Below are 22,493 nucleotides of genomic sequence, written 5' to 3' on the forward strand. Positions count from 1 at the left end.
TTAACCTTTTGCATTGTGTTCCGTTCAAAGATGCTAATCATAGCTTCCATAAGTGGCTGACATTAGGGAGGAAAAAAATATGAAATAAGCTCCATTACTGTAGGTACACACAACAATAATGTTTCATCACAAAAGATTTATAGAACAAAAATTCACCATTTGTGCTACTAGAAAAAATTCAGTTTAGCAATATGGCTGTAGCAGTCACTCAAGGATGCAAACAGCACAGCAATAGTTGTAAAAGTCACCAGAAACACTGATATGTAAAGGGGCCATATCATATTCTTAATTCTTAGCAGCTTATTCCAAGATTAATAGAGGCAAAAGATCTTTATAACCAAATAAAAAAATAAATCGTGCCTGATATATATAATGTTAGCCATGGGATGTATGCAGTACTGAAAAAATAGCTGGTTAACCTCCCAGCATAAGAAAACAATAAATTAATCCCGATAAAAGACTGCACCAGTAATAAGAAAATTGAGTGAACTGATCTGCTTCTCTCGCAGATAAAGATCAAGAGAAATGAGAATCCCGTTAAAAGTTACAGATGGAAGCCAACAGCTACAAATTCAAAAGAATTTCTGAGAGGTGCCACAGAATGAGGCCAGAGGCCAAGAGTAGAAAGGACCTCCGGAAGTCACCTGGTCCAACTCCAGAGCAGCGTGCCCAGGCCCAAATCCAGGCTGCTTTTGAAAATCTCTAAGGAGGAGATCCCACAGCCTCTCTCGGCAACCTGTGCCAGTGCTCCAGCACCCCCACAACAAGAAAATGTTTCCCCATGTTCTGAGGGAACTTCCTATGTTACAATTTATGCTCATTGCCTCTTGTCTTCTTCCATGCTCTCTGCACCCTTCCCTTACGTATTTAAGGACACTGATGAGACCCCCTTAAGCCTACTCTTCTCCATGCTGAACAGTCTCAGCTCTCTCAGCCTCTACCCACAAGACAGATGCTTCAGTCCTTTCACAATCTTTATGGCCTTTTCCTGGACTCTCTGCAGTATGTCCTTTTTATCTCTTGCACGCAGCACTACAGGTGAGGCCTCTCCAGTGATGAGCAGAACCGAAGATCACCTCCCTCAACCCGCTAGCCTCACTCCTCCTAATGCAGCCCAGGAGAAAGTTTACCATACTCTTAATCAATTCTAATTGTGACTAAGGGCTTGTAAAGCTGAAGTTATCCACCTGTCACGTCACAAGGATTAAGTGAGAAACTACTTCTCTTACTTCTTTCTTCAATACTAGGGAGCTGAAATATCTAACTAAAAAGAATATAGCACAGTCTGGTCCCCTTGGTGCTAAAAGTACTACTGTTACAGTGTCCTCAGAAGCATCCGACATAGAACCACATATATGCTGTCCCTGTGAATCACATTTCAGAAAGACACGTTGATCTATAACCCCAGCAAATAAATAGATCCAGAACGTAAGGCAGAGACCACCTCCCTGCTCTGAAAGAAAAAGAGCAGACTGAGGAGGTGAGGGAATACCTCAGGTACGCTTCAGCACACCTCTTAGCTAGCTGAATTGGGCTCCTATCACTCAAATACAGCGCTGGTAAGTGAATTAAAACACTATTTCCCAGGAAACTATAGAGAGAAAATTATCACATGTGCTGAAAATCTTTAGACAAGGCCTGAATAAGTGAGAATTCTTATTTTCTATGGATTTCCAAGGTATAAAGTCCTACTGTACTTGCAGCCCAGAAAGCCAACTGTATCCTGGTCCACATCAAACAAGAGGGGGCCAGCAGGGCAATGGAAGGGACTGTCCTCCTCTACTCTGCTCTTGTGAGGCCCACCTGCAGTGGTCAAGGCCACACTGGATGGGGTCCTGGGCAGCCCAATCCAGTGATTGGCAAACCTACCCATGGCAGGCCAATGGAACTGGATGCACTTTATGGCCCTTTCCAATTCAAGCCACTCTATCATTCTGTGCTACTTTGGCAAGTTCCTGATCTCAAAGGGCAAGTCTTGAAACATTGTCCCAGACCTGTTTTCCGAAAACTGCCAGAAGCTGATCCTAAGAAATACTGTATTACTGTATAAATCTGAGATGAAAAGATAAAAACTGAGCCGTGATCGAACAGCTTCATGTGGACTTGAACATCCTTTGACTTCTTGCATCCCTCTTTTGACAATGTTCCTCAGATAAAAGAGATTGCTCCTTTTGGTCATATGTACATACAATGCTCTCAGGCCACAGAGGAGCAATTACATCAGAAGTTTTAGCTGCTCTTGATGAGAGATGGAAGACAGCGTAATCCCATGGATATGGATGTCAGGCATACAGTCCACTCACCTAGAACAAAACAATATGTGCATATATATATACACCAGGAGTCATCATACAACTTTGCATGAGGAGTGCCATAAGTGTACAACTAATCTCTACACCCTTCTTAGTCCTTAAACTTTTCTGGAACAGTCTTCACTCTATCATCATATTTGGAGATTTACAAGCTGATATCTTCCCTCTGCAATCCTAAACATTCACCTGTAAACTGCAGCTTTACAAATTCATTGCAAGACACAGAAAGGAGGGCAGCAGGAGCAAAAGCAGCAGCTGGGAAGCTGCTGAAGACTACTGGCTGAAACTTCAGATGGAGAGAGTCTGGGTGCTCTACTTGAAAACATGGCACTCAGGCTAAAAGCACTGAGCACATGTGCTAAAGCAATAGCTTCTCTAGAACAGACAGCAAGACCAGAAAGCACAGAGAATGATGTCTCAATTATTCTTCCTTCAGTTTTTCCTGGCTCCTTACAGGGTGCTATGTGTGGCAAAGTTCTAAGTTGTGGTTGTCCAACCTTTTGGCTTGTCTGTGCCACACTGAGTGAACAGGAGGAACTCTCTTGGGCTGCATACACAAAGGTTGCTCTGAAACTAATACCTCCTGTTTAGTTCCATGAAAATCACAACTGATACGCAGAGCACAATAACATTATTTGACAGAGAAAATTCTCAGCTACAAAACACTATTTTTCAACATAGTCACCACCATTAGCTATGCATTTTTGACAGGGATGAAGAAGAGCCTGTAAGCCATGCTCATAAAAATCTGCACCAGTGGAAGTGACCTGCTGTTGTCATTGCTGAAACACACCACCCATCACCTCACTGTGCTCTGGATCCACTGTTTGGTCTCCATAAATGTTCAGCAAGTGCCAATGAATGTCAGTGGGTGCCACTTTTTTTTCACATGGAGGAATTCAGTTCCACACCTCTGTTTCATACTCACTTCCATGTCAGACGCTACTTTATCAGATTACCTCTCTGCTGCTGTCTGTTGCACAGCAACAGCATGTAATGGCATATTGGTGGGAAGGTTCAGCCTCTGCTCCCATATCACCAACCTCTACCTCTATGAGCCAATATAATAAAACAGGAAGCACTACTTTCAGAGCAGCTCTCGTAAAACATATAATATAGCTCATGTATATAAGTAAAAAAACTTACTTTAATCTTTAATATTTTTTATTTAAAAAAGAAAAAGAAAAAAGAAAAAGAGAGCAATAGAAACACAGAACTAGTGGGATATGTGACCTTGGTTTTGTGAAACTAATGCATCAATATCTGTTTTGACGTCTGCAGTTACAATTCTTAGTGAGTTCTCAAAGTGTTCATCGATATTTTTGATGAAATTTTACTCCTCCTCTGCTTCACCCTTGAAAACAGTTGTTCACAAATGTGTGTATTGCCAAAAAGTGATGACAGGAATAAGGAGTGATTGTGAAGTTCAGAATGCTTTTTTCTGGTAAGATAAGGCTTATAGAAGCAAAGACACACAGTCAGATTTTTGAGTTGAGCATCTGATTGCAACTCTATAGGCTCCATGCCTGTTCTAAGTAATGATTCAAAACCTGCTTAGCACACTCCAACAGGTCCTTCTGGTGCCATAGCCCCACCCATAAACAAGGCCCCAACAAACCACATATTTTGGCAAGTTATCCTTGTCCATAAATGGACATGCTCACTGAAGAAGGGAACAAGCCTTCTGAAGTTGAATGGAACGCAAAAGCTTAGCTAGGAATGCCGTAAGGGTGATTAAACAAGTTATCCAACCAGAATAAAGAGCATTAACTGAAAACAAAGTTGCAGAAACAATTTCATTTATGCCAGCCTTTACTTGAAGCATTAGCAAACCCTGAAGACGATGCTAAATCAACTGACATACAAGAGGAAAGGGAAATATGAGATTATCCTACTCTTCCTTCCAGAGACCTAAAAAGAGCCTGCCTGTTCCAGAATGCTAGGTTGTAATGCTTCAGCGGGTTAGACTGACAAAAGCACCAGTCATCGTTTAAAGTGTAGCCATGCAAAGAGAACAGCCAGGCAGATAATTCAGTTGCTTGAACAGAAGATCAAGCGCAAATTAAACTACAATGTTGATTTTCAGAACAACAGCACAAGCTTTACATGCGTGTAACCGACACAGCTGAACAGGACTAAATCCATATAGAGGTTTGATGCTTGTAATTACTTTTTTTTTTCATCTGACAATATCCAATGAGTGGAAGTCAAAGTTGGAAAGTTTCCATGTGAATTTGTTTAGTAGTACAGAGAAATGTAGACTGATGTAGCAGGAGCTCTGGTGAAATCCACTCCAAAGGAAATATGCAGCATCCAATTAATGTTACAATTGCAGAACTACCACGTAAACAACAACCATTTTCTACACACTAGTTTAGCCTTCCTGAGGCATCCGTCCTCAGCAATAAAACCTACTGAGCCTCAGTTTACATGGAGATTTCAGTTAATCATAGCTCCTAAGCACAAACATTTGTTAAGAGCTATCCAAAAAAACACACTTGTGGTCAATAACAAAACAGTACACAAGCTGGTGAACAAATAATGCTTTTGGAGTGTTGGTAAACACAGAGATTAAAACAAACAATATGAAAAATCTGCACCTCTTTGCCCATATGAAAATTTCCAGCTGTAATGGGACATCTGATACTGTCACTGTAAATAAACATAATATAAAAAAATATTATGTGTATAATATGTATATATATATAATCCATATATACACACATTTTATAGATATGTGCATATGTGTGTACATATATATAGGCATAAGTGTATACATACACACATCCTACAGACATCTTCATGAAAGAAGTAACTTCATAAAAATTCACTGTATTTTTCCACATCACTCAGAGCCAGGATTCCACTTGTTTGGAAGTAGCCCATAACCATGGGAAAGAAATGATGAAGAACACAATGCTCATTTTCCTCTGAAAATCCTAAGGCTCCTGACCATCTGCCTATCTACCAGAGTAAGTTTTTCAGATTCACTAGTCTGCCTCCAGATAAGACTTACAAACACTGCCCTACTGAGGCTATTCTTATCTGAGCTGAAGCATAACCCTGAAGTATGTCCACACAAGGTAAAGCAGTTAAGAAACAGCGGGTTCTTCCAGTGTATCAGTTACATCATGACAACTACTCATGCACACATTCTGACCTTATAGCAACTGTTCTCTTGGATTGGTGTTTTGGTTTTTTTTTTGTTAGGAAGTTGCTGTGAGTGACAAACGAATGCTGAAACATAGAACTGTAAAATCTGAAAGCAGAGGTTCCTGCAGCAAAGGAGATCACTGGATTAAACAATGAATAGCATACAAATACACACATACGTGCACAACTGTTTTCAAACACATTAAGAAAGAATGCATGCAAAACAGCACAGCAGACCTACAAGGACAGTTTGCAAAGCATCTTGTACCCTGACTTTACCTTTTCTCTCCTGCTGGACAGAAAGCTTCCCTTTGCAAAACCAGATCAACAGGGGACAAGAGAAGAAAGGTGGTTAATGTGAGGAAAATCTATGTGAGAACAGGGAGACAGTCAGAAGCACTGAACAGACTGTGCCTGACCTTAATGACACAGAATGATTACTAAATTCTAGTGCAGGACCAGCCAAGTTTTGGTCCAGGCATTGCTTTGGTTTCAAGCAGGATGCTTCAAAGGACTTGCCAAAGGACACAGAATCTTCTTTTGAGCACCAGTGTTCTATGCATTAAAAATATTGATTAAAAGTCAAAAGCTAAGCATACACTTCAGAATTTTTATAACAGTAAGTCACCTTCACTTTCATAATGAATACTCAATCTACTTCTGCAATTACATTATAAATACACTTAATGATGAACCCAAGAAGCGATTACAAGCATCAGACTTATCTTAGACATTTGCCAGGGTTTCCATGAAGAATACCATCTGAAAAAATACCATATTGACTTCGCAGCCACTCCGTGTTAGATTTCTCTGCCATTTGGACTTAATAACACCTCATACATATAAATGACTCTCTAAAGGAAGGAAAAGCCATCTTTGGTTGACTATCATTTGAATGGTTATTTGAACCCAGTAATCACACAATTCTTTCAAATTCTTATCATATTACCAATATTTTATTGGAAACAGATGTTAGCAGCACAACTTAGTCAGAATTATTGAACTTTTCTTTCACTTTCATAACAAATTAGGCAATGCCTACTTGATGCATCTGAAAAAAATTACAGAATTGCGAGCCTTAAGGCCAAGCGCTGGGTGTCATAATTTAAACCATCACCACCGGAATGCGAAGGCATAAGAAACACAACGTATCACTTTGTAGAACAAATTTCTCTCGCAGAAGATGAACATTATTTGCGAATAAATCCTGAACAGCAACCAATAGCTACCATTTCAGAGTCAAAAGCCAAGCAGAGTTCTAATAAACTTAATACAAAATTCCCTGAATGTTTAAAAATAAGCATAGAAACACAAATACATGACTAGAAACAAAAAGTAATTTGTTATTAGGCATGGAGGAGGAGGAGGAGAGAATAGTAAGACCACATAAAAATAAAGAAGAAGAAAACTCCTGTAATATTCTGGTAGTATTTTAAAATGCTCTCAGATAACCCTGATAGCCAGACAGAAGTCAAATTCCAAACAAATCTAACAAGAACCAATAAGCTGTAAAGTAACACAGAACCGGGAGAGCAAAAACTAGAACCATTTGTAATCCTTATTTGCCAAAATCTGGAACGGGACTGGCACTCCTGTGGTGAGGAAGGGAAAATACAAGTAGGTATTCTGAGAAGCGTCCACAAATACACAACCCTCCTACTTACTGATAAATTAGAAAATATAATTGAAAACATACATATTTAACACCGGAGTTGTCTTTGATGGACACTTCAAAATTCCACAGCATGTCACCATGCCTCTTTTGACAATTGTTGTGAGTTAACTGTGTTACAAATGCAATTATGGCAACTGCAGTAGACCTTTTCCTTCCATTAACAACAAATATTACCTTCATGGTAAACAAACTTCCTTGATGTCTGAGAGAAAACTGAGCCAATCATGTTTTTATTGTATGCATTTAGGTAAGTAATCACAGCAACACACTAACTGGACTATTGAGCAGCAGCAGCAAACAAATGCACTTGGTGCATACAGTAGCACCTGAAGGAGGGTGTACAATCATTAGTGACTTGTGAAAATGAACACTAGGCACAAGTGGCTTTATCCATAATAAAAGGATAAAATAATGAAGCTCAAGAATGAATCTACAAAAAGACAGTCAATGAGCAGAAGTAGCCCCAAAAATCCAAAACGTGCTATCATAAAATCTGTGTTTATAAGGATTATCAGAGATATAACATCAAGAACGTCATATGATCTTTGTAAATCACCTGTGAACCACAAGTGTAGAAGTAATGATCACAGGGGTTGCCATCTACCAGCACTTTCAAGAAGCACACAAAGCAGAAGCAGGCAGTTTTCATGTGAATGGGATGCTGGTAACTGCAGCATGTTTTCAGATCACACACAATGCAGCACAAATCTAGTGTGAAAGGGCAACAGCCTGCTTTGACCTCTCTTGCATAATTCAAAGTCTGTAAGAAAACGTGCATAAGGAGACCTGATGAGAGAACAGCTTTCCTGAACAGTGCAAAATAGGCTGTCATTTAAATGTTACGCATAATTCAGAAATAAAGGCTGGGATTACATTTACACTACAAGAATGCAGTTAACCTCCTCCTATTTTCTATGATGGGACAAACAGCAGGGACTTTTAGTCACAATGACTGAAGTTGCGATGAGAAAAAAAAAATGATGAGAAGTGCTTCTGCCCAAAGTTTTTAGGTTTTTCCGCCTAATCCTCTGAATATCATAAATACAAAGAAGTAACCTTGCCCTTCTTTCAGGAATCAGTACCAGTGAGAGCTCAGGTACATCAAGCACAATATACAGAGTTATTTGGGTACTTCCAACAAAATTTTTTTGCTAAGTATTTCAAGACAAAGCCAAGCTTGCTTCTTGGAAACAGTTGCTCCATACAACCTCCAACTCCTGGCCTTTATGGGCATGTATGTTACTGTAAATCTCTCCCTCCCAGAAGTTTTCATTTTTCAACCTCAATGACACAATTTACAATGCTACTCAAAAAACAGTTGTGTCAGCACAGCTGAAGTGATGTAGTTGTGCTGATAGAACAGCTCCTCACCACTGAAGATGGAGGTAACTCCTCCTACCACATGCTTCCAACTCCCCCAGTGCACCTCCAACTGCATTAAAGAATTGAGCCCCACATCAGAAAATTGTCCTTCCATCTTAAAAAAGAAAGAATTAAAAAATCTTTCAAACCACAAATCCGTATCAGTGCACTGACAATAACAGACAAGTTAGTCAGGTATGACCAGCACAACAGATCACAGAAGATTGGGTGCAAAACTCTTTATGTCCCTTAGGGCTCTTCCCTTCCACGGCAGCAAACTGAGTTAATTAAATGTGAACGCTTTTAAGTTGGTACATAAAGTTAGCGAAGCTGTTTAGAGTCTGACTCTCAATGCATATTTTGAATGGTTTTAGTTGTTTGTTTGTTTTCTAATAAAAACTTCAGAAGTATTTTCATTTCTTCTTTATACAGTTCAAACTCTGAAAATGTTTGTCTTAAGTTAAAGCCATGCTTGCACTTAGTTGAAGTTTTCCAGAGAATCCTGAGTGGCAAAGGCAGCAGTGGAGAGTGTGACTGTGCGGTTTCAGTGTAGGCAGAAAAGGTGGAATCAAGTCACGGTAAAATCAATTTCCTGCATTCATTGAGTATGTTTGTCCTGGTCCTTTGGCCAGTTCTCCCCCACTGCCATTTCTATCATAATCACTGCTATTGCTGCACATGCTAGATAAAATGGATGTGTGTCAATACTAGTCCCTCTAGCACCATTAAGCCATATTATAAGCATGTTAATCAATGTGATTTTTAGCAAGGCTTGTTTCAGATATCACTAAAATAATCTCAGAAATCCTAGTGCCAGATCACCAATACTGCAAAAGAATACACTCTCTCCCCCATGTAATCTATTTAAAAACAGAAATTTAGTAGGATTAACTTTTTATCAGCTAACTTCATGCTGAACCAGATGTTCACCTACCCTCAATTGACGTAAAGTTAACAAATCAGCCCTGGCAGTATGAAGGAACCCAGTATTAAAAATCATGAGCTACAGGCTGAGACAGCAGATACTTTTACGTGGAGAGGTAAATGTACATAAACTCAGATGCCAGCTATGCCACTCTGGTTACACTTGCATGGCAGGGCAGTGCATGGCTATAGAGCTGGAGCAGAGGCAGGCACTGCTGAGCACTGAGAGCACAGGGAGCTGAGCACCTGGCCATGTTTGAATGCCCAGCCAGGCAGCCATACCTGCTGGCTTTCAGCCCTTCCTACACACCAGCCAGAGATGCATACAGTATGCAGCAGGAAGAACTTTCTCTAGCACCACCAGCTTACTGTAATATTTCTTGAGCAAGAACCTTCTAGCTACTTCGTACTTAACATATTTACCCACTAAGAAGCTGGCATCACATCCAGTTGCTCCGGTCCCACCATTTTGTTCTAACTTAAGTCTAAGGATATCTGACAATTAACACAAACAGAAGAATCAAGTCTTAAGAAAATTTGTACTCACTTTCCTGCAAGATTCAATTACATCTGAGTGTTCAACAGCACTGCATTCATGAAAGCTTTCTTCTTTTTCTCTTCTTTTAAATTAGGAAATTGCACAGGCTCATTTTCACCCCAAAAAGCTAAGTGTTTACTCCTTTTGAATATAAAAATATGACACAAATCTGTTTTCCTGAACAATAAAACAAACACAAAGCAAGACAGAGCCTAACATTCTACCCTCACTGACCGAAACAAAAATTCAAAAATTACTCAAAGGACAGAGTGAGAGGTTCGAAGGATATGAACCATCGCCTTGGGACAGAAAACAGCATTATTACATCCCATAAGGAACATTCCTGTTGAAACAGGTGACTATTAAAACACATGCAAATTAATTTCCCAGTAAATATTGGGCTTCCTACTACTTGGAGCTCCAATAATGTAACTGTTCATTGCACATGAAATAAAAGAAACCATCAATGCCAACAAAAAAGACAACAGTCAAAAACAGAAAAAAAAAGAAGAAAAAATAGCTGCCTGGACAATCTGATCTGGTGGTTGGCAACCCTGCCCATGGGCAGGGGGGTGGAAGTAGATGATCTTTAAGGTCCCTTCAGACCCGAGTCATTCTGTGATTTTTTTTTCCATCTCTATTGACAGCTCTATAGTTACAGCACTTTCCAGGTACTGGGAACTACGATAAGGGCCATCATGTCCCCTAGAATCTCTTCAGAATCCAACCCCACTACACTATTCTTAGATCACTTTGCAAACTATTCCACATTTCTGGGGGAGAATAAAAAATGCAACAGGCTCGAAACTTTCCAGCTGTTTCTGTAATTCTCACAGATCAGAAGTTGTCTTACTAGTTCTTATTTGCTCCACTAGAACACTTCTATCATCGTCAGGCTGGCATGACGTTCAGGAATACTTTGCAGAAAGATTCCTGCTAGTAGAGTTCTTCAGGTAAGCACATAACAATAAGCCACGTTTCCATGAGTTAATTCACTTTTGCTTCCTAAAACATGGACTAATGCATAAGAGCCATAACGCGTTGATACGTATGGCATTCCAAACACCCCAATCTTCATAATCAATGTGAATTCTCAAACATGGCAAAGAGGCACAAAGACAGCAGGAATCTGGAAGCAACATTTGCGTTGGATCACTTTCTTTCCTAGCAGGATGTCAGTGATGACAACTTACATCTGGAATAAGAACTCAGATCCATACAGCTTTGAAAAGAGACCACACTACCTAACAGATAAAAATATTTACCCTACTTTATGCAGGTAGACAACACAGCTTTCTGCCCTGGGATATTATTCAATGTACTGTATCCTGTGTAGTCACTTAATGCATTTTTAAAATAACACTAAAAAAAACTGCAAATAGTAGCAAAAATTGTAATACAAAATCAAAAACCTGCATACCCAATCATTAGAGTTAGTTCACAGACTACTGACCGCATGCTTGATCTCTATTTAGTCAATTCAATAAAAGACCAAAATCAGAATGTCAGGCTGGTTTCATTCTTCCCTGAAACCAGGGTGGTCCATGGGCAATTCTTGATACCACCGCTGTTGCCAGGGGAACAAAATGAAAACAGGTGCCATCAATACAAATTAAAGATTCAGTTCTCCTTTAAACCACCTTAAAACACAGTTTCCATAAACTTTTTAACTGATACTACTACAACTTTGACAATGCTTTATAACAAGAAATGGATTATAAGTTGTCTTTAGACCATCAAGTTTTAACTGAAACAAATTTAATCTGATTGGCAGCCTTTCCTTTTAAATAATTTCTCACATTTATTATGCATCATCCTCTTTACAAGTTACTGGGTGTATGTTTTAAGGCAACGTAATACCAAGACAGAAATGAGGTACATACAATTTTAATGAGATTTATCAATTTGAAATTTTACCTTCCTTTCAATCTAGGCCATTTTTAGACAATGACTTTTTAAAAACCAAGTAAACAATCAGTATAAGCTTAAAATGCTTTAAAAAACCTTATGGTGAGTAGCATTAGAAGCTTAATATTCTCCTCATAACCTGATTGTGGTTTTCTCCCACGATTCAAAATCAAGTAAATGTCCCTCCAGCCAAAACCCAAGTAAGCACACTTCTGCTTTTTAAATGCGTAATAATGCATTAAGACTTTGGCAATGTTCTGGTCAGTTCTCCTTAAAGTACTTTCTTCAAGTCTACTAGCTGCACAGACAAAACGCGCCAAAGTTTATGAAAAAGAATGAAAATATCATTCATTTCATTAAAGCAGCATTGATTCAAGATGCCAATAAACTTACTATTTACTTAGTTCTTTTGGAGGCTTAACAAGACACTCGGCACAACCAAAAATCCAAATAGACCAACTTCAGTTAAAGGCAATACACAAATTCCCTCTTCTTCAATAAAGCTTGCTGCCAGACCTGCAAATAAAGAATTCACCTTGTATATTTTGTGTTAATCGTGGAACTTGAAAGATGATGGAAATAAAAAGCAATTGATTCATCTGTAGTAAATACACGTATGGCTGCTCCCTTAAAGTTTTGAAATCTGTCGGATATTTTACAATAATCCTGTAGGGTGTTGTAGAATTTTTAGTAAAATGAGTTCTCATAAGTCTGTGCATAAACACCTCACGGAATATTTTTCCAAGTCCATACTGCAAGGTAAAAATAAACTGAATAAAATCAGCACACAATTACATGTACCAATGATGGAAAGGCTTCTTCAAATAAGAACGTCCATAAAGTTAATTAATAAAAAAGCATCACGTAACATTCAAATCGTGATTCTATTTGCAGTGCATTTTGATGATTTACCACTGGTTGCCTACTTCAAATATAATTTTCTTGAGATCTCCAAGTTGCCAAATAGTTTTGCTCTGCACTTTGATCTGCGTTTACAGTTTTCCTAACATCACAAATGAGCAGATCTATGGTGATTTAAAACTTCTGAATGAACTTTTAGGTGGAAGGTTGTTTTTGTTTGTATATTTCTAACTTTCCTCCAGGGAGAAAGCAGCCAGCCCAGTAGCAGAGGATAACATTAACCCGTGCTGTCCTAGGTTCACTGAATATACTCCTGGCTTTACCCACAAAATAGTTCCATTAAACAATCTTTATCAATTCTTACAGAAGCAGTGCTGGATCCAATGCTAGCTGAAGTCGTCAAGAATCCTTCAACCAATATCATGGCTTCATTCAGCCTCCATGTACTGTTCCAATGTCTTTGAAAAATAATATTCCCATGTCAAACATTTCCCTATTAAAGTACCTTGCAAATAACATAGTAGTACCATAGTATGGTCCTTTTTTCAGATTAGCACTTCTAAGAATTTGAATAATACACAACAAATACACAGCATTACATGCAACCAACCAACATCAAACTTCCCTTGCAGATATTTTAGTTAAAGTTTCAAGTTAACTCACTTGTGTGTAATTATGAAATTACTATACTGATCCTCCACTTTGAAAGTGATTAATCAAAGTCAGAGAAAACCAACCATCAACTGAAGTATGTTTCAAATTTCCTATTCAGGGATAAGTCTGAAAAGATGAACCAATTTAATTTTAATTAAATCCTCATTTAGAAGCATGAAATAAATGTTTTCCATTTAATTCAAATTAAACTCCAGTTCCAGTCCAAATTTCAAATATTCTTTGTTTCTGCTACTTTATTACACATGACAGATTAACATTTCCTTTTCTTTTTGTGCACGCGTGCAACCAACAAACTTGATTTCGTTAAAAAAAAAACATGTATGCTTTTAACAATAATAAACATATTATTTATTCTGCCCAAATGATTTTATTGATGTGAAGGGGTAAAGGTGCATCTTCCAAACCATGGTGAAACATTTATGTTGAATTCTACAATCTCACATACTTTTAATTGCACTTTATTTATAGTGCAATAGTTTCATTATGTTAACTTTGAAGACATTTTTTCACTTAAGGGAAGAACAAGCTAGACAGATGTAAGAAAACAGAAGAGCAGATAACAGGAGAAATGCATATGGTGGCCTGCAATTATATACATTCGCTCACAAACATTTCAAAAGCTGTAACAGACAGGAATAGCTCTTTGTCACTCTCTGATTTAGTCATACACACCTCACAATCTAATGCTTTCACAGCAGTAGTGTAGCAATGCTAACACTCTATCATTCTGTGCTGGCTAGTCAACCAAATAAGAATGAGCACGAACCTTCATAATGAACTGATTTCCTCTCATTAGTGAGCTCTTCCAGATTTCACATAGCTTCCCCTGCCTTTCCTCAATAGTAGCTTCTGGATTTCTGCAATTGAGCTCAACCCAATCCTGTTTGCCATTATCTCCATCTTACATTTTCCTCATTTCCTTACATCCTGCTCTGTGTCATTTTTCCTTTCTGTGAAGAGCCACATGCTGATGAGGTAGTATCTTGGCTGAAGGAAACTAAATTAGCATGCCAGTTGAGCACCCTTTCGTGATTCCCTACAGAAACAGATCTGAACTACTAAATGTGTCCACTCCTTTATGTGGTTTGCACTCTCAGTCCCATAAGCTGCAACTATCTGTCAATCTTTTCTGCGGGAAGAAGGAAATACTGGCTCTGCATAAAGCAACGTGGCAAAACCTCTTCAAAAAGTTCCTTAGAGTATTAAGGAGAAAAATCTCTCTCATCTCTAAGTTTTGCCAGAGGATAAATGACATTTTTCCTATCTTGTTTTCATAAAAGTATTACAAGAACTCTCCTTTCCACATGAAATGGGCTGATGCTAAGCACGCTATGCCTTTTTGCACAGCAAGTTGTCAAGTCTTGAGAGATAGATGCTGCCATGGTAGCATATCACTGCCAAAGCAGATTCAATACGCATAGCTGAACCAGTGAAGTTAAGCAATTATCAAATGCAACTTAAGGAAAGTCAGTAAAATATCACAGACTTTATTCACACATTTTCCATTGTGACATATCTATATTCATTTTCAGTGTCTGAGCACAATTCACATACTTTTTTTTTACTGGGTGTAGTTTACCAAAAGTAAGCAATGTTTTGTATTTACAAACTTTCATTAAAATTCCATGCTATATATGCTGAAAAACAGGGAGAAATTGTATTTCTGTATCATAAGCAACACAACTCCACAGGGGCACATTACCCGAGTTGACCTCCTCACTCACCACAATGTTCCCAGTTGTCTCCTCCTCCACCACCTCAACATCCAGCCCAGAGCAGAACTGGTCACAAGCAAACCAGCAAATGAAATCTATTCAAAATTTGCTTCCTCCCTGAGTTCTGAAGGCAACAGATACTCCAAAAGAAATTATGTTCCAAAGCGTAACACGTCTGTATCTGTGCCCAGCATTTTCACAAAGAAGAGGAGCTATGAAGGAAAGTACCTGAATCCTCTCCAGAACAGCTTACATACCTAAGTGAACACCAAGCATTAAGTCATAACTTGAGGCTTGGAGGTCACAGAGTGCAAAAATGCACTTCGTTGCTCAGTGTTGGTATTAGTATAGGCTCGAACCACAGAACACTACTCAAAAAAAAATTGCTACATATCCTATTGCTATCCAGAGTTGTATTTCTCGTGGTGATTTGTACAGGAAACAACTCCTTTGACACGGGAGGGGAAAAAAAAGAAGAAAAAAAATGTATAAAGAACATTATTTTACACAAACATTGCCTGGTACTAATTGTTTTGTTCTCAAACAGAGTTATAAATCCTATTTGAAATTGTGACTTTATGAAGCAACACCTGCCTGCAGCCACATGGAAACCAAAGGCCCACTGCAAGCTCACCCCTATGAAGTTCAGCCATACGGTAGCAACCGTATTTCAAGCTGGAAGAGCAGAATATTCAGCGGCTGTGGAAGGAGAGAGGCTTTGCAGCAAGGACATCTACCCTTAAGAAGTCTTGAAACCTGTCTCATTTTATTGATACAAACTAGAAAATTCAAAGAGAACAGGTAGGATGGGCTACAAAAAAGTAAGAGAAGTTTTGCGGTCTGCTGCTACTTCCTAGTCCATCAGAAGAAGGAAGAGCAATCTCTCCTTCCCTGAGACCCTCCCTGTGTTCAACAGGTAAATAACATTGGATCACCAAAAGCAACACGGCAGTACAGTACCTGCAGCTATGGATCCCAAGAGCATGAGGACATTGGGATAGACGATGATCTTCAGCAAACTTATGTTTAGAGGCATTTCCCTAACTAACTCCAACATTTTAATCAGAGCAAATTTCTGAATGGACAGTTGAGACTCCAGCTTTGCAGCTACTTTAAGTCAAACTCAGCAGCAACTTCGGTGACCCCAAAAAGGGAGGATTCTCCCATCAGCAGACGCTGAATTTTTTCCGCAGCCTGGTCCCAGCACCCCGTTAACCACATCAGTATAAACTGCCATTTGTTTGGTTTGTTTTTGGATGGATCAGTTATCAGAAAGATTTCATCATACAGCTGCCTAAAAGCTTATTGCAACAAAAATAGATGATAAAAACATACAGAAACAGGAAGAAAATCCCTGTGAATTTACAGCAAACACTTCAACCCACGTAAAGCCCAGAGGCACGTGAAGGTCCCCTCGCAGACTGCTGGGAAGCCTGCAGCAAGATGCACACTTCTCAAATTCTAGGTGTGCACTTCAAACGCATGTCACAGAGTTCGGTCACCACTGTATATGTATGCTTATGTACTGTAGCACCAGTTAGTGTCTGAGAATTTCAAATGAGCGTGGCACTGCATTAGAAAACACACACTAAAATCTTGTCCTGAGGAGCCCGGTTTTCTTAAGGCAAGACACAACAGGAGATCCAGTTAGAAAGGGGAAGTCAGCTTTTTTTGTCCCTTTGTTATATGCATTAATACAACTCTTCCACCGACAGAATTGGATGTGTTAGGATGATTAAGACTTGCTTTTTCCAAGTCTTAATAGTTCATTATCTCAAAATAATCTTAGCACTTTAAGTAGCTTGAAAGCACGTAGTATCCTTGTAGGCACACCACCACAGCTCAGAAGGCACAGCAGAAATAGGGAAGAACAACAACCTCCCTGAGGAATCCCACTCAGTGAGTGTTACCACAGCTCACTGCCCTTATTCCACAAGATTCTAAAGAGGCTGTAAAGTAATAAACAGTAAGATACAATCAAAAATCCATATTTTAAATCTCTTTAAATATTAGCTTACTCTATCTAGAAACAGCAGGCAAGATCTCAAGTTACAAATTAACAAAAAGCACCTCACAGAAAGTTTTTAAAAGGGAACGACTTTTGGAAGTATTCTCTAAAATTCTCTTCTAAAGATAAACGAAAGCACTAAAATAAGAAAACAGTGTAATATAATTTGAGTAGGCTGCTTTAAATTAAAGGCAGTAATGCCAACGATGACCTCTAAAATAAAACAATAGAAACCAATGAGCCAATTCCATGTATCAGAGAATCTGTTAGAAGTGACTACACAGAAAAACACCTGGCAATGCCAACAGTGGTTTTTTTTTCCCCCAACCTCCATTTCTGGCATAGAAGATGGAAAGGAAATGGTTTCCTCAATGCATGAAAAGCTTGGCTAAATCAGACAATACTGAACAGAACAACTTCCTTGAACAGGACAACCTCCTTGGTTCTTCAACTTTACGCAGCAGTAATTCTCACTTCAATCTCCATTTTTAGTGCTGAGAATAAAAAACTGGGAAATGGTAGATTGTTATAAGATACATCAGGCATAAAAGGTTATTACAAACAGATTAGTCCAGGATGGAAATGACACAGGCTAAGCAGGAGGCATGGATAATCTGGGTAAGTGCCATGGAAAAATAAATATCATGATTGGACTTAAAGCAAATGGAAGCAGTTCAAATTGGCTTCCTCCAATTCACTGTAGAACATGTGATGCCCACATGTCCATTTCCAACAAACCTCACCATAAAGAAACAAAGGCCAATACTGTGAAGTGTTGAAAAACACATCGACCACCAGCTTCTCCGCTTCTTCCATACCGTAGCAACGTGAATTACTGCAGCTGCCTGATAAGCATGAAAGAGATTTTTTTTTTTTAAAGTGAGCTACCAGCATTTATCTGAAATGCTCCATCCTGTCAGTAAGTGTTGATCTTGCAAAGAAGAGCAAATTTTATGAAACGCAGGCTGCAGTTTTATTGTCGGTCTACACGGATCAGCACGTAGCTGTGGCCAAAGGCACCAGCTCCACTCCAACCACTTCCTCCGTCCATCTGTGTGCTCCTTCATCTCCTCTTGCTCAGTTCCATCAGGTTCATGTTTTAGATCATTTACTTTGTCCAACTCCTTGTGAGGCCTCAAAAATGCCAGTGTTTGCTCACGGAAAGGTCAGCAGGAGCTCCTGGTAAGGGCTAGGCTGTGCCTATAAGCAGCAGTCCACACCTTAATTGCCTTAAACTGATAATGAAAATCACAGCCTCATAGCAGTAAATGAATATAGAGAAAATATATATGATATGGATGGTCTTAAGAAAGGATCTCAAAAGCTGCCATTCTTAATGCTTAAAATTAGTTTTATGGCAAAGTGCTGTTAATCTATTTGTTAACACGGACAAATACCAGCAGTGGATAGACTCTGAGGAAGTAAAAACTTCACAGTTAGATGATCTTCCACCAAAACCAGCTCCTTTATAGGACAGATTTGAGACCATGGCTTAATAGGCACACACAAGACATTTCAAAAGCCCTTTACAAAATTCCATCAAAAAGCATGATAACTCCTTTAGAAAAACTGCTAATCTCTGTGTTTCCCCTACATAAAATAAATAAATAAAATTTTTAAAAGGCCTTTAGAAACAAACAGATAATAGGGACAGATATTATGAAGACACTGGAAGGGATTTCTAAAGGTCATCTAGTCCAACTCCCCTGCAATAAACAGGGATAAGGGATACCTACAGCTATATCAGGTTGCTAGATCCAGCCTGACCCTGAATGTCTCCAGGGATGGGGCTTCCACCACCTCTCTGGGCAACCTGTTCCAGTGCCTCACCACCATCACCATAAAAAACTTTGCATTGCATGAAAAGGAGATACTGAACAATGCAGCTAATGGTCTGAATTACATTCAGATATAAATACACATTGGCACAGACCAGCATACGTACTGCAGTCCTTCTGTGACACAGAGAGCACAGCTGTCAAAGACCAGCAGTGAAGGTTCAGAGCAGGAGCTCAAGTCTTGCTCTAGATCCTCACAGAAGCCCCCTTTAATTAACTCCCCTACAATTTTCTGAACTGCTCATCCCAGCAGGGCAATCAAAGGCAGATGCACACACTATTAGCCCGATTGACAGTGCTCATTAACCTAACCTGCGCAATCAGTCAACGAGCTTTTAGCCCTGCTGGACAGGTTAAATTATCTAGATTTAAGCCATTTTATACTTAACCACAAATTCACTACTTCTAGTGGCTGTACGAGCATGTTCATAGAATCATACAATCATAAAATGGCCTGGGTTGAAAAGGACAACAATGACCATCTAGTTTCAACCCCCCTGCTATGTTTACGGTTGCCAACCACCACACCAGGCTGCCCAGAGCCACATCCAGCCTGGCCTTGAATGCCTCCAAGGATGGGGCATCCACAACCTCCTTGGGCAACCTGTTCCAGTGCTTCACCACCCTCTGTGTGAAAAACTTCCTCCTAATATCTAACCTAAACCTCCCCTGTCTCAGTTTAAAACCATTCCCCCTTGTCCTACCACTATGCGCGAGGATGTCTGTATTTTTTCTCCCCTTAAAACTACTCTAAACTACTTAGGAGTACTATTTGTGGGACACTTGTCAGAGAAAACACAGAAGTTTCAGTTCTCACCATTAGCAAAGCACACCGTGATAACAGCACCACAAAAAGCACAAAAGAGTTCTGACATCAAACATGCAAGGCATTTTGTAATTCTTAAGTGAGCGAAGTAGGAGAGCGCTGGGCTAGCCAATGGTCTTGACCTTTGAGCCTCAAACCAAGCATGACAACTGCAGGTTATACTTAACTCAGACGTGCCACAGAAACAAGTGAAATAACACTGATAATACATATGCAGACAGTTAAGCTTAACCCAAAATACTTGAACAGAAAGAAAGTGATTTTTTTTTCCCACATCAAATTCCATTTTGCAACCCCCGCTTCTCATTCTTTCCCAGCTGAAACCAGCACAATTTTTCAGAGTAGCCAGAGTGTGGTTAAGCAGAGGAAGCTATGCTTGTTTGCATGGAATCTGCTATTTCCTCTCTGCCAAAACACTTGTTTAAAGAAGTCATGTAATATTTCTATTAAGCTGTAAATGCAGTTGACAAGGAAATGGCCTACTGGCAGAGCATTACCTTTGTGGCAGTGCCAACCAGCCTACAGCAAAATAGTGCACATGATAATTTCAACATGCATTCCCAAGCAACAAAATTGTGCCTTACATAAATACCACAGAGCTCCAGCAACATCTAGAAAAAGCAATGAAAATTTGCCCAAGCTTTCATGCTTGCCTATATCAATTCTGTGTCATAACTAAAACAAAGTAGGAAAGCATCTACATATGTCCAAATGTCCTGTGAAGCTGTATCATATGACACTGGGAAAGCTATTGCAACTTAAATCCGTGTATTTCTTGTTAACCACTGTAACAACTCACTAATAAAAATTAAGAAAAACTCTAAGTATCAAATACACAAAAGAGCACTAACAGCATACAAAGCCCTTAAAACCATAACGTAATTTATTAACAAGAACATATGTTCAATGTAATCCAGAATTGTCGTGTTAAATTACTCTGGCCTTTGATAGCACTCATTTGATTACAAGAATTAAACAGATTCACAAGCCTTCAAACTCAAACAGTGACCTTTGATTTATAAGCAGCCATTGTCATGCTTATAAAATCCTTTCTGATAACACAGTCCTCACCTTTCAACAGCCAGCGCAACTACACGCTATTTTGTTAAAATGAATTCAGACATAATGAAGATGACCTCAATCAAAGTACAACTGAAAAACCAGCATGATCAAATACAACTGATTTCTCATCAGTGGTTCTTCAACACATTTTTTTCACGTGTCAACCCGTACTGAATTAAATCACCCATTAAAACAAGCGGTAGAGATATTTATCTTGTTCTTCTCAGCTTTCTTCTGAGTATTTTCAGTTTAGACACTCATTTTAAAATAGCTGATTACCCGGGAAAAAAAAGGTGGAGCAAGAAAAATGCAAAGTTTCATTTTCAAAATGATGTCATGCTTCCAAACTGCAGAACACTCAGTAGCTTTAATTGAGCTGCACACGGACAAAGCTTCAGGAAACATCTTGGCTCCAAAAAGCACAAACGAAAACCAAGAATCCAACAGAATAAAATACCCTTGAACTTGCATATGTGCTACTTTCAGTAATCACATATGAACAGCGCCTTCTCTCTGAGGAGTACTGGCTTGCTTAGATTGAGATCCTGATGTGGAACAGAAGCAAAATAAAACTGCATGCAATAATCTGGTATGTATGTTGTTTTTGCAGCAAAGCACAGAGATGAAAAATCTGCTTTTAACAACACGTAGTGCCTTTTTACTACCAAACAGGTTTTAGATATAAACAATCCAGGAATGGAGTATCTGTTGGTGCCCAGTCGGTGTAGTCAGTCCACAGTTCATTTCAGAAAAGAAAATAGAAGTATGACTAACACTGGCAGCAGTCATCCATAGACAGTTTTCCCCATGAACTTCACAAAGCAATTCCTTTTAAGTGCTACTTCTCCTACAGTGACTAATTGTATTTACATTTTGTTTTGCAAGAAGTGTATTAATGCAGTAACACACTGCAAGAGCCAGTAAAAAATATAAACTGCCAGGGGTTACTAGCATTAACAAGTGCTCACATAGAACAATCCTAAATTCTTTCCCAGACAACTTTCGAGTTGCAATTCCCTTAACAAAGGAGAACGGCCTCTCAGCTGTGGATCTCTGCAAGTACCGCTGCAGTCTGAAACAGTCTCTGTATGTTGCCTTAAGTCAATTAAGCAATTACTGCTTTCGATCTCTCTCACTCTGAAAACTTCCAAATACACATTAAAATACCAACTGCAGCAAAAAGGAAGTGAGACAGCAAATGAAAATCTTCAGTTCTAAACTTTGTCCATGAATGCACAGTTTTAGGGTTCCCGTATCATTATTTTTTTCTTTTTTCTTTCTCTTTTTTTTCCCTGATACAACAACAGTAAGTTGCCCACACACACACTTACCCTCATTGGATGAATATCAGCATAGGGAGGCTTTCCTTCAGCCATTTCTATTGAAGTGATACCAAGGGACCAGATGTCTGCCACACAGTTATAGCCAATCTCTTGTATTACTTCTGGAGCCATCCAAAATGGAGTTCCTATAACAGTATTACGTTTTGCCATTGTATCCTGTAATTATATTATTTATACAATTAAAATAGCAATGTTTATTTTCACAGATTCCTTTGATATTTATTCTATATTTGGAAATTAAATTAGCCACCCAAAGGTCAAATTGTAACGACTTCCAATTAAGACTAAACAGA

General features: G+C 39.0%; 1 protein-coding gene across 5 annotated transcripts in view; it reads right to left on the reverse strand.

Annotated features, from left to right (window-relative positions):
• Positions 1-22,493, reverse strand: part of STK3 (serine/threonine kinase 3) — a 151,520-nt gene that overhangs the window by 83,920 nt on the left and 45,107 nt on the right. For all 5 annotated transcript variants that reach the window (XM_046925701.1, XM_046925692.1, XM_046925707.1 and 2 more), the window contains one exon: positions 22,189-22,356. In XM_046925701.1, coding sequence (XP_046781657.1) covers positions 22,189-22,356 — 168 coding nt within the window. The remainder of the gene's footprint in view (positions 1-22,188; positions 22,357-22,493) is intronic.

The sequence above is a fragment of the Gallus gallus genome, chromosome 2 (assembly GCF_016699485.2).
Source record: "Gallus gallus isolate bGalGal1 chromosome 2, bGalGal1.mat.broiler.GRCg7b, whole genome shotgun sequence".
NCBI classification, from domain to species: Eukaryota; Metazoa; Chordata; class Aves; order Galliformes; family Phasianidae; genus Gallus; species Gallus gallus.